The 15,907-nt window shown below is 44.2% G+C and overlaps 1 protein-coding gene across 2 annotated transcripts in view; it reads left to right on the forward strand.

Annotated features, from left to right (window-relative positions):
* Positions 1–759: 759 nt before the first annotated feature.
* IMMT (inner membrane mitochondrial protein) overlaps positions 760–15,907 on the forward strand; it is a 46,129-nt gene continuing 30,981 nt past the window's right edge. Inside the window, exons 1-3 of one of the 2 annotated variants that reach the window (XM_069101068.1) lie at positions 760–1,012; positions 11,496–11,569; positions 14,932–15,118. In XM_069101068.1, coding sequence (XP_068957169.1) covers positions 968–1,012; positions 11,496–11,569; positions 14,932–15,118 — 306 coding nt within the window. In that variant the 5' untranslated portion in view covers positions 760–967. The remainder of the gene's footprint in view (positions 1,013–11,495; positions 11,570–14,931; positions 15,119–15,907) is intronic. The other variant, XM_069101067.1, reaches the window with a different exon arrangement.

Consider the following 15,907-nt stretch of genomic DNA (forward strand, 5'->3'; position numbering starts at 1 on the left):
GATGCTGGATCATAAGATTTACATCCGAAAGGGAAACCAATGAATCCAATCTCTATCTTACAGACGAGGAAACTGAAATACTGGTTTGTTTGGTTGTCTCCAAAGCTAATTGAGGGAGCAATACCCTGCCCACTAAGCCAGGCTGACTCTTGGTTATACTGAATTACAGTCATAACGTTAACGTTATGTAATTAATGTGTTTATATATGAATATGTGTGCTGAATTACATATTGTTTCTCTCATTACAACGTGAGCCCCTCAAGAGCAGGGAATGTAGGGCGGACAGCCACGTTCCCCTCGTCTGAATAATTAAAGACTGAACAAGTCCGCCCTTAAGCTTCTCTTGTCGGCTTTACTTCCCGAGTACACAGCGCCCCCACGAGCGTGGCCTGGATTTCAGTCTATTCTCAATTTTGGGGGAGCCCATTCCAGTGTCAATGTCATGACTAACAACTGCCGCCCTAAAGCGCACACTCCAGAGCTAACTAGGAACAGCAAGCACGGACTCTAACGACTAACTCCCCTTAAAACTCAGGTTTCCGACTGCAGAGGTTCACTATGGAGCCCCAGAGCGGAAACCGGAAGCTGGAAACTGCCCTATGGGACACGCCCCCCGACGCTCTCCTACGTCCAGAGCTACGGGGCTCCGGCCCAACCAAAGAGGCTGGTTCTGAATCACCCCGCCTCCTCCCCCATCCCACCAATCCTCCTCTAGGCCGCCGGAATCCTTATTTGCTGACGCAGGCAGTCAATCAGAGCATTTCCCCAGTCCGCCCCTTTCGGACTCTGTCAGTCTGGCGGGGCGGCGGGGCAGTGGGCCGTTTGCGCTTGCGCGGTTCCGCCGGTTTCCCCTCTTCTGCGTGCTGTCGGGCTTGGCGCTGAGGGGGCGGCCGGGGAACACGTACGCACGCCCTCCCGTGCTCACGGCAGCTCGCCCGCACGCGCGCGTCCCGCCGGCCCGAAGAGATGTTGCGGGTTTATCAGCTAACGGGCGTGAGCGCCGCTGCCCAGGTGAGCGCGGGGAGCGCGCGGGGCCGCCAACGGAAGGCGAGGGGAGGGAAGACTCTGGAGAGGCCCGAGCGGAGCGCGCTTCTCGAGGCCCGGGCTCCCACTCCGGGACCTCGCGAGAGCTCGGGGGGCGCGGTCGGCCGTTACTCGAGGAGAGCTCCCGGAGCAGAATGAATTAGGGGAGACTGCTAGGTGGGGAGAGGGAGAAGGTGGCGGCCAGGCGGGCTGACGGCAGAGGGGGCGGGGTCTCGCGGCGCTCCGCCAATCCCCGATCGCCGTTCTCTGACAAAGGCCAATGGAGGCCTGCCGGCGCCGGGGTGGTTGGTGCGCCGCGTGCCCGGGTGGCCTCAGCCAGTGGCTGAAGGTCGAGGGGCGGGCCCAGGAGCCCCGAGTGAGGCGGACAGCGGGGGACTACAGTTCCCAGCAGGCTTCAGGGCTCCCGAGGCGGCTGCATAGCCTAGCTTGCGAGAGGGAGAGGCCGCACAAGCTGCTGGAAGCGGTAGTTCGGGGGCTGTCGGAAGCAAGGGTGGCTATCTGGCAATGCCGACTGGCCTTTCCAGTCCCTTCTCTCTGCCCGGTTTATTACTGGGCCGGGGGTCTGCCCTTTTCTTACTGATCTTACCTAGAGCTTCTAACCAGTGGGAAACCCCAAAGATAGGAGGTCTCGCGGTCCTTGCAGAAGGGGGAGGGGGACAGTTGTCGTGACCTTGTGCCAGGACACCCTTCCAGGGCTGATGGCAGGGAGCCCCGTGCCCACGGTCACAAGGAGCCTGGCAAGAATTCGGGCTTTGCAAGTAGAGCTGATTATCAATTAAGCTTTAGTTAATTCAATTAGTGAGCCCTAATCGGCCAAAACTGCTCCAAGACTTTGGGAAGACCCTGTACAAAATGCTGCGAGGCAAGGTCTGGTCCAGCATCATAAAGGGAGTGTACACGGGGGCGTGTGCGCAGAGAGGATGGCTCTGGAACCTGCTGGTTAAATGGCCCCTCTTTGTGGGCAGGTGCTGCTCGGTGGGGATCATTTAATTGTCTCTGAGCCGTGTACCACAGCCAGGCCTGGCCCTTCTCAGGATCGTCTGTCTCCTGCTCAGCTGCCAACGCTCTGGTTACCAGGGAAGGAGACGTGGGGGGCCAGGACTGCTCCTCGGCCAGGTTCTGAGGTCCGGTTGGTCCTACCTAGTCCTCCTCCTTCTCTCCCTTCTACTGTGCCCTGGCTGAGACTTATAGCTTCCTTTATCCTTCAGTGCTCTTAAATCAAAGGAACTGGCAGAAATTAATTTGGTTTGGGTGTTTTGGGGCAGGGAGGCCGGGCACTGCTGAGAGAGTAGTCAGAACAGCTTCCTTTTTGTTCTTTTTTCTCTTTTCCTCCTTGCAGCTGACTCCAGAAATCCTTGTCAGATGCCAGCTCTTGGATTTCCTTCCAACTGCTCACTTCCCAGGCCTGCGCACACACCCTGTTTTTGGAACTTAATAGGCAAAACCTTCACCCTAATTTTTTTCCTTGGTGAGGTTTCTTGTCTTTGGCCAGAACTTTTATTTCATCAGGGTGGTGACCTGGTATAGAAACTCCAGTCTTTTGCAGACCTGGGAATTTAGCTGTATATAACTTTTAGTCCTAGAGAGATGCCCTGTGCCTGGGCAGGGAGAGATGAAGTGGACGTGCCCATAGTCACACATCTGATATATGTCACTGGAAGGTTTTGAATTCCTGTCTTCCTGACTCAGAGGCAGGCCAGAATACTACTCCAGAAGGCTTTTACTGTATTGGGAAAAGGTCTCTGGGCCCCTCTTTGATTGGAGGATGGACTTATTGGAAGCCAAGTTCCTGGTCTTGACAGAGCTGAGCAAGCCATCAGCCTAACTGTTCTTCCTACCCTTTTAGACCACTAACTTGTAAAATTTATTCTAAGCTTAGAAACCTTCAACAGAAACGTTCAAATACAGAATTACAAAAAGGTCCATAAAAGTCTAAAGTCAGTTATTGACAATATGTTTAAAAAGGTGTGCATTAAGAGTAACCTATAAAAATAAAATGTTCTAATACTGTTTCATTCCTGGTTCTCTTCTGATTTTTTCTTATGTATAATTTTTAAAAACTGTTGCTTTTTTCATGTTTTCAGTTAGTGTATATTCAGGTTTAGCTTTTTGCATTCTTTGTAACATACAGTTTATGTAGTTGGTCATTTAGTAAATGTTGCTTATACAACTTTAAAAAATTTTAATTTTAAAATTCTACTGAAATTCTCATTACGGAGAGGACTTTGACTATCACCTTTCAGAACCCTTGTCTGTGATGTCATGACAGCAGTCTACTAAATAATGGAGCTCAAGGTTTAGTAGCCCAGTCATGTGCCTTGAATTGTTGCAACTGGCCACCCACTTAATTGATGCCTACTGTTAGATTTGCTGCCACCCATGCTATCACTGGGAGCATTCCTGTCCCCTAATCAAGAAATTCTTCATTGTTCAAAGAAATATTCACAACAGTGAATTGACATAGATCTCTTGGCATGTTGGAGTTCATGGCCCCATCTTGGCACCCTGAACTTCCATAACTATTTCCTCACTTGAGTGGGGTGGGAGGAAACAGTGGACAGGTTATGGCTGTTGACGTTCTAATATAAATATGGACTTAATGATCCTGACGATTTTCTGTTACAGTATAGAGAAATGATTAAGTTTTAAAAAAATTTCTTGAGTCATTTTATAATAGTATCCTGTTACCATCCACATCTCTTGATTCTGTGTGATTCTCCTTCTTGTCCTCCCATAAATTCATCAAAAGCTATCATCAAAAGGCAACCCAGACCAAACTCCTCCTTTTCAAATCCGACTCTTCCCAGTTTCCTTTGAAAGTACCCATTTTGCCATTCTTGTGGCTCAAGGATATTCTACTACATTCATAGACGATAATTTTTTTGGTCATTCCCTGATGAGTAGGTGCTCACTGATTTTCCAATTTTTGGCTACTATGAAAAGAAATTCTATGGATATTTTTGTAAATAAGAATTCTTTTCTTTTTTGTTTGCTCTCTTTGGGGCATAGGTAGTAGCATGGCCCTCATAGAAAAGGCAAACAGCACCTTTTGGGGCTGGGTCTGAATTGCCTTTTAGAATGATTAGCCCAATTCACAGCTCCACTAACAGTGAGTGCATTAGTCTGCTGCCTCCAAGCATTTGTCCTTTTGTTTTGTTTCCTTACCAGGGGATAGGTATGAATGGAACCTCCCAGTTGTGTTAATTTGCATTCTTTAATTAGTGATTTTTCATGTGGTTGTTGATAGTTTGCATTTGCATTTTTTTTTTTTTGAAAACTGCTTAGTCATATACTTTGACCATTTATGTATTTGGGAATGGTACTTTGTCTTATACATTTGGAATCATTTCCTCTTATATCTTGTATATGAGACCTTTAGTACAGAGGTCTTCAAGCAGAGGCTAGATAATCAGTCACTGATCATGTGTGAATTCTTCTGGTGTATGGACTAGATCAGGTAGGTGGAGCCGTAGTGCATAGAGCAGTGGGCTTGGAACCAGCAAGATTCATCTTCCTGAGTTCAAATTCAGCCTTGGACACTCACCTCACATCCAGCATCCTCTGCTGAAAAGAACCAGAGGTCTGGTGTTCTTGGAAAATCACAGCCTCCTCTGTCTTAAGCTAACTATGAGATGTTGGGCACTGCATCACTTTTTTGGGTTTCATTTTCCTCATCTACAAAATGAAAATGGGTAGACAAAATGGTGGTGCCTTCTAGCTTCAAAATTGTATGATTTTTTTTTTTTTACTTGCCATGTGACCTTGGGTAAGTCACTTAACGCCAATTGCCTTGCCTTCCTCCCTCCAAAAAGAAAAAAAAAAAAGTCTGATTTTTATGACTAAATGACTGATAGTTTCTTAGTCTTCCTGTACACAGGAGAGTGGTTCTGACTTTCTGTGTCACTGAGAGTGAGAGTTCTTATATTGGTCATTGTAAATTACAGCTGTGTGCCAGGAGTTCTCTTCTTTGCTCCTACCTCTTCTCTCCAGCATGTATCTCTGTCTCTCTCATTTTCAGTGTCAAAAACAATAGGGATTTCCTTCTTCCACATTGGAAGCCTATTTTGTGTTTTAGATGCGGCTTTTGAGAAACCTTGTTTTCACACTAGGTCTGACATTTTTGTTTTCTCTTTGCCAGTCATCAGATTCTACTTTTAAACGGGTACAAGCCTATCCCATTTTTTGAAACTGAAATATCTTGATTTATTTTACTGTGCTGCCCTTTTAAGTTACTATCCCATGTCTTTTCCCAAATTTTCCACTTCCGTCAATTGGGACATCTTTCCACTAGTTAGTTTGGCCAGAAGCCTTGACCCCAAAGCCAGAATGAGACCCTGGTCTGCTGTACTAAGTGTTGTAGAGAGGTTATGATCTGCCCTTTTTTCTTTCAATTCTTCCTTAGTATATTGTGGATTCCTCTCTTCACTATTTGTAATGTTCCTCATCCCCCACTCCCTTAACCACCCTAAATATTACCATCACCTCCTCCTGACTTCATTCTGCTTTCAGTCTGTGTCTTGGTTTTCAGGCCCTTTCCTGATTTAGGTAAAGTGGCCCATTAACCTGAATTTTTCTAAGCCTCATTCTGTCATCCCTCTATTCAGAGTCTGGAATTCTTCATTCTCTAATTCTAACAAATTCTAAATCTAACAAATCCAAATTCTAACAAAATTGTGAACAATCTATTTTCTGTGCAGCATGCACATGTGTTGCTTTCTTCCTCCATGCCTTCTCAACCTGAAACCTTCACTCCATATTCGGAGATGCAATGACACCGGCCTCCTGAGATCTGAGACCAGTTGACTTTTATTCCTCCTTTCTAACTCCATCTCCATTTAATAAATGCTTGTTGAATTAAATTTCCCTGGCACTTGTACAGATGCTTAATCAGTATTCCTTAGTGTTAGGGGACTCTATAGCCTTAGGGTCCTCAGCCCTATAGAGCTCTTAGCATCCTTGTACTGAACTTAATCAGCTTAGAATTTGCTTTCTCCTCCTCCTTTTCCATACTTACCCCTTCCCCTAAATACCGGAACATTCTTTTGTCTTTAATGTTTATAAACATGTGTTTAGAGCAAACATGAAAGGTAACTCCTAGGAACACCTGATGGTTGGGGAGGAGTTAGTCAACAACCTTCTCAGATAATTCTTAACTAATATTGTCTCTCTTGCCTTCCTCCCTAGCTTATAGCACTTACTGACCTAAACATACCCATTGCTGCTTTTTTTTCCTATAAGCTATATGAAATTATCCAGTTATTCCATACATGTAGCCATGTTTGCCTGACCAAATTGCAGTCCTAGTCGGTTTCTGTATTCTCCACTCAGTATGGGATGAGCAGGAGCAAACATTGGCAGAGGTTGGTGGGTTTGCCCTGTTCTAGAGCTGCAAGGGTTATGGATATAATGAGGGCTCTGGGAATCCAGTGTCCACCCACCCAAAGCTGGGATCTGGCCTGCCAGAGCAAGTGGAGTTTCCTGGTAATTCACAGAGATTCTTGCCTGGATGACTGAGACATAATTTTTCTGGTGGTAGCCCTAACTAAAGATACGAATCCTATTCCAGTGATCAGAGTGAAATCAGTGCAAAAAGCGTGGTTTATTTACAATAGCAACTGTTTTGAAGATTAAATAATAGTTAAGTCCCACATCTGTGTAACACTTAAACATTTTCCATAAACTTAGAAACTTTCGTATTTATCTGATTTTTTTCCCTAATTTTTATCTAGGTTCTGTGAGCAAAGCAGAATTGCAGTAGCTCCAAAGAAACACGAAATGTGCAAATTTAGAGCCCTCTCCACTCCCGAAGTTCATGTGGACTCTTTGTGGCTGCCCTGTAAATAGAGCCTTCCCAGCTCCTACAGTCTGATCAGCCTCATTTGGACCCACTGTACCTCAGCCCCAACATAGTGGTGTCGTTGTGGTCCTCCTGGAGCTGAGAGGACACAACCAGCCACTCTAGGGCTAGGGACTCATAATAATCAGTTGAAGGTTACAAAAAATTATGAAGAGGGGCGGCTAGGTGGCGCAGTGAATAGAGCACCGGCCCTGGAGTCAGGACTGCAGTTCAAATCTGGCCTCAGACACTTAACACACACACACACATGCTATGTGACCTTGGGCAAGTCACTTAGCCCCAATTGCCCTCCAAAAAAGCAAAAAAAAAATGAAGGACTTTATCTAGTTTTTCCCCCTTAAGTCAACAAGCAAGCATTTATTAAGTGCTTACTGTGTGCCAGGGATACAAATAAAGGCAAAAGCATGTTCTGTGCCTTCCAGCAGCTCCCAGTCATGAAGTGTCTGCTGTGGGCTGGGCCACTGTGCTGGATGGTAGGGATGCAAAGAAAGGGTACACAGTCTCATGGGGAAGGAAGTGTGCAGACGGCTGTGTACAAACAAGCTATGTACCTGAGAAATCAGAAATAGAGGTGGAAGCACAGCAGCAGTGCGCCCAGTCAGGAGAGGCTTCTTGCAGAACGGGGCATTTCCGAGTGCCTGCTTTTGGGCCTGGTGAGCTCTGTGGGCCTTCCAACTCTGATATTCCATGAGTCCGATTCTCTTATTTCAAAAGGTCATGGCAGTAGGACTGGCCTGAGATGCTAGCAAGGCCAGTGATGGCGCCGTGTGTTAGAGGGAGTCACATTAAACAAGTGCTCCCTTTAATGATACAGCTGTCCTGGGGGCTCTAGCCATAGCACACACCTAAAACTTACCTTGTCAGCAAATGATAACTGACTCAGGGCAGGCAAGAAACATTTGTGTAGTGTTTATGGTGCGCTGGGCACTGTGCTAATATCTGGGAAAGCAGAGAGGCAGAAAGTCTCTGCACTTAAGGGCATCACATTTTTAATGGGGGACACAATGCGCAAATAAGCAGGTATATAGACGAAATCAGTTAAGTGGAATTTCCTCTCTGAAGGAAGGCCCTGGGCAGGACTGAGAGGCTGAGGCAGGCTGTAAGAAGAGCTCTCGTGGATAGGATTCGAGTTGAAGCCAGGGCAAGGACAGGAGGGAGAACATGTTTACCTTTATTATCCCTTATATATCTTTGTATTCCCAGTACTGCCTCCTGATATGCTTTGCACATAATAGGTTCTTAGTTTTTGTTGAAATTCAATCTCATTCAATCATAGGTATTTAGGGCTGGAAGGGAACTTAGATATCTGTCTTCTCATTTAAAAATCCAAAAGGGCAGAGCAAGCAGGAACAGGATAGTGAATTCCTCTCACAAATACTCCTTCAGACACCTAGAAATGTACCAAGACTGAATGAATTTTTTTAAAAATTTAAAAATTAAGAAAAAATTATTTTTCATTTTCAACATTCACTTCCATAAGCTTTTGAGTTCCGAATTTTCTACCCCTCCCTCTCCTCCCCCCACCCCAAGACAGCATGCAATTTGAGTTAGGCTCTACATATACATTCACATTAAACGTATTTTCATATTAGTAATATTGTAAAGAAGAATTAGAACCAATGGGGGGAACCACGAGAAAGAAGAATCAAAAAAGAGCAAATAGTGTGCTTCAGTCTGCATTTAAACTCCTTAGTTCTTTTTCTGCATGTGAATAGCATTTTCCATCATAAGCCTTTTGGAGTTAGAAGACTAAATTCTTAGAGAGAAATCTGGAAACTGTCACATTGTCAACCATTTGTTGATCACAAGTTGACCTAGGGAGATGGACAGAAAGGTCTGCAGACCCTGGGGCCTGAGGCAGGCCAGGAGTACCCTGCTCAGAGAGAGATGGTGTCCTAGGCTGGGACCAAGACAGGTGCTGGCTGGCAGCTTTGGAGTGTTCCCCGACCCAAGCCACGTCCCAGATCCAGAAGCCCAGTGTGGTGAATTAAAAGGAGGAAGTTCAGAAAGTAGTTGGTGGGGTACGGCTTGGATCTCAGGAGCAAAGCAGGGACTCAGTTGTAGTCTGCTCCCCAGCCTTTAGATGTGGAACAACCAGACCTAAATCACCAGCCAAAGGGGAGCCTGTAGTTTGATCTTTTGGATCCAACAGAGATTTCCAGCTGGCTGATAGGGCCTGAGTCCAGCAGCAGTCACCTGTTGCTTAGACCCAAACCCAGGTCAGGAACTTGCAGGAATCAGATCTTGCCCTGGATCAGAATATTTTGGGAGCAATGACAGCTTGTAGGTCCCCAGTTTGTCCCCGAGATCCTAGAACAGAGGTGGGCAACCTGTGGTGTCAAGGCCACAATGTGGCCTTCTAGGTCCTTGGGTACGGCCTTTTGACTCAGTCTGAGTTTTACAGAACAAATCCTTTTATTACGGGGATTCAGTCAAAGGGCTACTCTTGAGGATATAGAGGGCCACATGTGGTCAAAAGGCCACAGGTTCCCCACCCTGTCCTGGAACAGCATGATATTTAATGCGCAGGACAGCCCCAGACTTTGCCTCCTTTTTCTCCTTACGAAGAGCCCAGCTCCAACATCAAGTCTGAAGGTAGGAGGTAGTAGAAGGTAGGAATGAGGAATGAGAAGATTTTACCATCAAGAGCTCTTATGATAGGCAGGGATGCTCCAGACAGAGAGAAGAAATGACATCTACAAGCAGTGCCCCGGAGGAAAACACAGCTTGGGCACAAGCTCAATTTCTAGGGAAGATGATGCCAGGCATTAAAAAAAAAAGTTAGAAATATTTTCATAAATGAAACGAGATGCTTGAGGAAAAAATTGGGAAAGAAGTGAAAGCTGTGGAAGAGAGAACTGGGAAGGGGATCAGGAGCTTGACCCAAGAGGTACCAACCTTAACCAAACGACAAGCTTCCTGTGAAGTAGAATGGACCAAAAAAAAGCCCAGTGACTCCATGAGACCAAAAATAGCAAAAAAAAGTCAAGAGACTGAAAGAAATAGAAGAAAAATGTAAGGGCCTCTTAGCAAAAACTGCTGAGTTGGAACAGATTGAAAAGAGGAGAAAAAAATGTAAGACTCATTGGACTATCAAAAAGAACCTGGATGTCATATTTCAAGGAATCTCAGTACTGCTGAGATCTCTTGGAAATAGGGCAAAGTGGAAATAGAATGCACAGGTCATCTCTTATAAGAAGCCCTGAAATGAAAACTCCCAAGAACAATCTAGCCAAAATCCAGAACTTCAATGTCAAAGAAAAAGTGCTACAACCACCCAGAAGTAAGAATTCAGTTACTGAGGAGCCACAGGAGGATCAGCTCCAAGTAAAGGAGTTGAGAAGTTGGAATCTGATATTCCAGAAATCCAAGGATCTAGGCTTACAGGATAGTTTAGAATTTCCCTTGGTGAAATGGCACATTTAGGAAAAATTCACTTGGAACTTATAAAAGTAATTTTCTCGTGTTCCTATGTTGAAAGTTCAGCCAAGAAATATGCTTTATCTTCACTGCCTTCAATTTTGTTTTGGGGAAAATTAGTGTTAGAAATTCCAAGCTGACAGGTATGAATAAATCTGAATGGTCATAATACTTTCCTACCTGACTTCCCGTTTGTCTGAGAGCCCTAAGACAGGACTTATTTGAACCTTTTTTGATTGCTTTGATTAGAAGAGTTTAGGTGATGCTTAGGACTAGAGAAAGGCAAGTGTTCCAATTTTCAGAAAAGTGGGATCATGAATTTGATCATGATTTCTGGTAAAAATGTAGAATTTATTAATGGAAGATCAGTGAGCATTTAGAAAGGAAATTTGACATCTCCAAGAAAGACATCAAATAACAACAAAATCCATTTTAAATTAGTTGGATGACTTTGTTACTACCTTGTAAAGCTAATATATACAGCTTGTTTCTTTTAATGAATAAGTGAACAACAAATGTTACATGTCTGTATTCACGACTGCATTCTTGGTTTCAGCTCTTTGATACATTAATACATTTGTTTTTAATGACTGATAGAAGTTTAAATAAAATGTATTAATAAATAAAAATGTATACACATATCAATATGAAGAAGCTGAGTGGGCTGCCATAGGAGGTCATGGAAAGTGGATGCCACTTGCCTGTTTGCAGGTTGGGTGTAGTGCCATCAGAGGTCTCCAATTTCTTGTTTTCTTTTTTTTTTTTTTGGAGGAGGGAATGCAGGGCAATTGGGGTTAAATGACTTGCCCAAGGTCACATGGCTAATAAGTGTTAAGTGTCTGAGGCTGGATTTGAATTTACGTCCTCCTGACTCTAGGGCCAGTGCTTTATTCACTGTGCCACCTAGCTGCCCCCAACTCTTGTCTTCTGTCTGCGTCTTGACCAAGATTGCTCAGCCTGGTCCTAGAAACTCTTGCCTCCTAAATCTCAGCTAAATGTTCTTTCTCATAGGGATGTTTGGGGTCAAACTCATTATTGAAAATCATTTGAATTTTTAAGATTCATTTTTATGAAATGCAGACATTTGTGAGATAAGCTTCTGGTATATATAAGCTTGAGAATACGTATATTTTAAATTTAGCTTTCATTCTGTATGTTCTTATTCCTCCTTAGAATTGCCTCTGCAGAAAATTTATACTCCGTCCCTTGAGACCATGCCGTAGATATTCTACAACAAGAAATTCTGGGTATGTAGATGAATATGCATCATTACAAATGTTTGCAATTATGAATAATCAGCATGCCTTATTAACTTTTTGTTTTATAACATATTATTTTTTAAAAAACTAAGATCTGCATTCTCTTTCCCTCCCCTTCCCCCCAATTGAGAAACCAACGGAAATAAAATCCCTTGTTAAAATCATGCATCATCAAGCAGAACAAGTCCCTGCCTTGGCTGGGTAAGCTTCAGGCTGTCCTCTAATCCAGCCTCACTCACAAGCTATCATTCCTTGGGATTTCTCCAGAATCATGGTTGGTCATTGTGTTGATCAGAATTGCTTCAGCAAGCATTTATGGAGGACCTGAGTTCAAATCCTGCCTCAGACACTTAACACAAAAACTAGCCATGTGACTTTGGGCAAGTCACTTAACCCCAATTGTCCCTCCAAAAAAAAAAAAAAGAATTACAAAGGAACCTGTTACTGAGATGCTCTTCTCAAAATATCAAAAAACAAAACAAGTTCATGGGTCCAAGTTAAAAAAATCTGCATTGAGGGTGGAGGGAAGGCATGAGGTACTGGGTGTGGGAGGGCAGGATGGGAAGGATTCAGGAAATCCTGTGCTAGAAAGGGGAGATTTGGTTGAGTCTTTTTTTGTCTTTTTGAGGGGTGATGGCAGGGCAGTTGGGGTTAAGTGACTTGCTCAAGGTCACACGGCTAATAAGTGTCAAGTGTCCGAGGCTGGATTTGAACTCAGGTCCTCCACACTCCAGGGCTGGTGCCCTGTTCACTGTGCCACTTAGCTGCTCGATTTAGTTGAGTCTTAAGGAAATAATAATAATAGAATTTCTTACTCTTATTATTGTAATAGCTGCCATTTGTATAGTACTTCCTGTGTGCCAGACACTGTGCTAAGTGCTTTCTAGTTGTTATCTCATGTGATCTTCACTACAGCCTTGGGAGCTTGGGGCTGCCATTATTATCTCCATTTTGCAGATAAAGTTCCTCAGGCAAGTGAGGGTTAAGTGATCTGCTCAGGGTTAATGGGTTTGAGGCTGGATTTGAACTCAGGCTTTTGTGCCTCCCAACCCAGCACTCATCTCTTACACCAGCCAACTGCCCCAAAGCAGGGTTTCCCTGAGGTAGAAGTGAGCAGAGAGAGATTTCTGGCCGGTGTCTCTGAGCTCTGACATGTATCTGGAAGGTGACTGCAAAGGGGGCAGGTCAGGAGGAGCTTCACCTGCCAAACAGGAGTTCCTTAAGGGAGCAGAGGGCATTTTTAGTGCCTCTTGGTCAGGGGATGTGGTCAGACCTACGCTTGAAGAAAGTCATGGTGTGATTACTTTGTGGAGTAGGGATGGGAATGGAGACCAGTTTGAAGGCTCTGACAGTCCAGGTGAGTGGTTTTGGGGCTTGTGTGAGTAGGAACACAGGGATGTAGGTGAGAAGGGTGACATGATTAGTCGCCAGATTGGCCAGCAGACTGGGGGGGAGATGAGTGAAGAGTCCAGATTCACATTGAGATTTTCCTCACCTCTGCCCTTTGGACATCTAATTGGCAAGATGATGGTGCTTTGGCATCATTGTGTATGACACCATAGTATACAGTAGGGAAATTCAGAAGGGCAGTAGATTTGGTGAGAAAGTTCTGTTTTGAACATTTTAGTATGATATGCCTATGGGACACCCATTTCTAATTACCCAGTAGGTACTTGGTGACATGGGACTGAAGCCCAGGAGAAAAACAAAGTTTTGATATAGAAATCTGGAAGTCATTCCATGAGTTGATTGTTGAACCCACGGGAGTTGATGAAGTCACCAAGTGAAAGAATAGAGAAAGAAAAGAGACCCGAAGGCCCAGGACAGCCTTGGGGGGGATGCTCATGATTAGTGGGCGTGATGTAGTTGGGAACCTGGCTGAGGAGAATGAGAGGTCAGACCGGTGGGGGAGATGGAGCAGGAGCAAACTCCTGACAGTCCAGAGAGGAGAAAGGCGTTGAGGACTGAGGGAGGGCCGTTGGATTGGGCAGGTCAGTGAGTTTCAGCCACTTCAGTGAGGTCGGAAGCCTCTGGGAAGAGGGGCGAGGCCCAGGTGGGGACAGCCTGCTCCTGTTTAGCTAAGATGGGGAGAAGGGATGCCAGCAGGCATGAGAAAGTCTGGGGAAGGTTCTGGATGGATGGGGGAGACTAGGGTAAGTTTGTAGAGAAAAAACCTGGGAAGATATTGCTGAAGGGTAGAGGGAGATTTTCAGAGGCAGACTAGGTGGCACAGCAAGTAGAATTCTGGGCCAGGATTCAGGAAGACCTGACTTCAGACATGTGACCATCTGTTAATGACTTTGGACAAGTCATTTAAGCTCTGCCTCAGTTCCCTCAGTTGTAAAATGGGGATAGTAATAAGACTAGCCCCTACCTCCCTGGGTTATTGTGAGAATCAAACGAGATATCAATAGAGCCAAACTTGGCAGAGCGCCTGACCTGTAGGAGCCCTCACTGTCATCATCATTATTACTGTGCTGGTTAAAGTCTTTTACTTGTAAAATGAGAGAGAGAAAGAGAGAGAGAGAGAACGTACACGTGTGTACGTATGTATGTACGTGGGGACACATAATCTTTATCTAAAGACTTTTTCCCTATTTTAGATCAACATACTTACCGGAGTCTTGCAGTGATGGCCTAAGTTCTGTGCTCTCAGATTGACTCTAGAAGAAATCTCCTTCCCACTGAAGCTTTTTTGGTTCTTTACTAATTAAGCTTTCTTTGTGGGCTTCTGAGATTGACCTGCCTTATGAGAAAGTTTATTCTGTAATGAATCAGGTTCCAAATACGATGGCTAGCATGCTGCTTGACACAGAAAGCAGTGAAAAAGTCTCTATTATACCGTTGATGTGTACCAGGCATCGGGTCTGGTTTCAGGCCCTCGTGAAATGCTTCCAGTGCTGTCTCCTAAGCCACAGGAGGAGAGGCATCGTTAAGTGGGGAGAAACTTATAAAATATTCCCTGCTTAGTTGATTTTATTGACTCTCCTTAGGGTTCAAAGCAAATCTCTCAACCTCTTCTCTGCTCAGGAGGAAAGGAGTAGGTTCATAAATGACCACATCTTTGTTAGCTTGGGATTTTCTTGTCCCCATTCTTCGGGAGCTAAGCAGGTAACTGATCCCTGCCATAGAGCATTAAATGTATCAGGATTAAGGTGAAGATAACGGATTTCATTATTCACGGTTTCTGAATTGATCATAGGAAAATGGTGCTAGAGAACTTGGAGATGGTTGCAGTGGAGAAAATAGTATTCTGAAAATGTTAATTATTTCAAGTATTTTGTTTTATCCAGTAATATTCAGAACCTCCTTCTTTTAAATATTAACTATTTGCTATTTCTTTATCTTAGGCTTTCTGCAGGCAAAATTGCTGGAGCAGGCCTCTTGTTTATTGGTGGTGGTGTTGGTGGAACTATTCTGTATGCTAAGTGGGACCAACGTTTCCGAGACAGTATAGAAAAGACCATCCCTTTTTCTGACAAAGTCTTTGAGATGGTCCTTGGTTCTCCCCAGGCAGTACCATTGCCAAAGAAGCCGGTAAGAGTAATAAAAAAATTTTTAATAAGATGAACAATGATCAACATGAGCAAATAAACAGAATGAGGGGTCAGCTCCTACATAAAACATTAACGTTTAACAAGATAGAACCAAATGAATTAAGAAACAGGCCAAGACAGGTGGCCTGCCTGCCTCTCTGTCTCCACCTTCACTTTCTCCTCTCCTGTAGCTTGTTGTTAATGTGTGGCCAGCCTTGGCTGGGCGGCTGCATTTGGCTTCTGATCCTTTTGTGGCTCCTTGTACAGTTCATGGTTTTTGGTCGTTTATGGCCACATTGCTAAGATGTCATTAAAGAGATTTTCACAGGAAAAATTTTGTTCATAACAGATTTGTGTTTGCCAAGACTCTTTGAATTAGCCTAATTTTTCTGAATAGGCTTCTGTTTTTATTGATAAATCATAGAATCATAGAGCTGGAAAGGCACCTTCCAGATTCCATAGTCCCAGGCCTCTCATTTTACAGATGAGATGTTATTAATTATCTTGTATCAATCAATGAGCTAATGCAGAAGTAGGAGGAAAAAAACCCTGTTCTTCTGATTTTTACTTCACTTTTATTTCTGCTCTACTATGCTGTTGTTTGTATTTGAAATTCCACAGTTATTTAGCATGCTAAAGAAAATGCAATAACAATTGTTACAGTGTGGGAAGGTGATTGTGGGGTTGGGAGAATTGAATCTTGTGAAAGAAACAACCAGAAATACACTCAATTCTTCCATCTCTGGATTAAGGAGACAAGGGAGTATTCCAAGTAGACAATGCATACGAT

This window comes from Petaurus breviceps, unplaced genomic scaffold (genome assembly GCF_028583685.1).
Source record: "Petaurus breviceps papuanus isolate PSGF00001 unplaced genomic scaffold, PetGlider_PUasm1.0 446, whole genome shotgun sequence".
Lineage (NCBI taxonomy): Eukaryota > Metazoa > Chordata > Mammalia > Diprotodontia > Petauridae > Petaurus > Petaurus breviceps.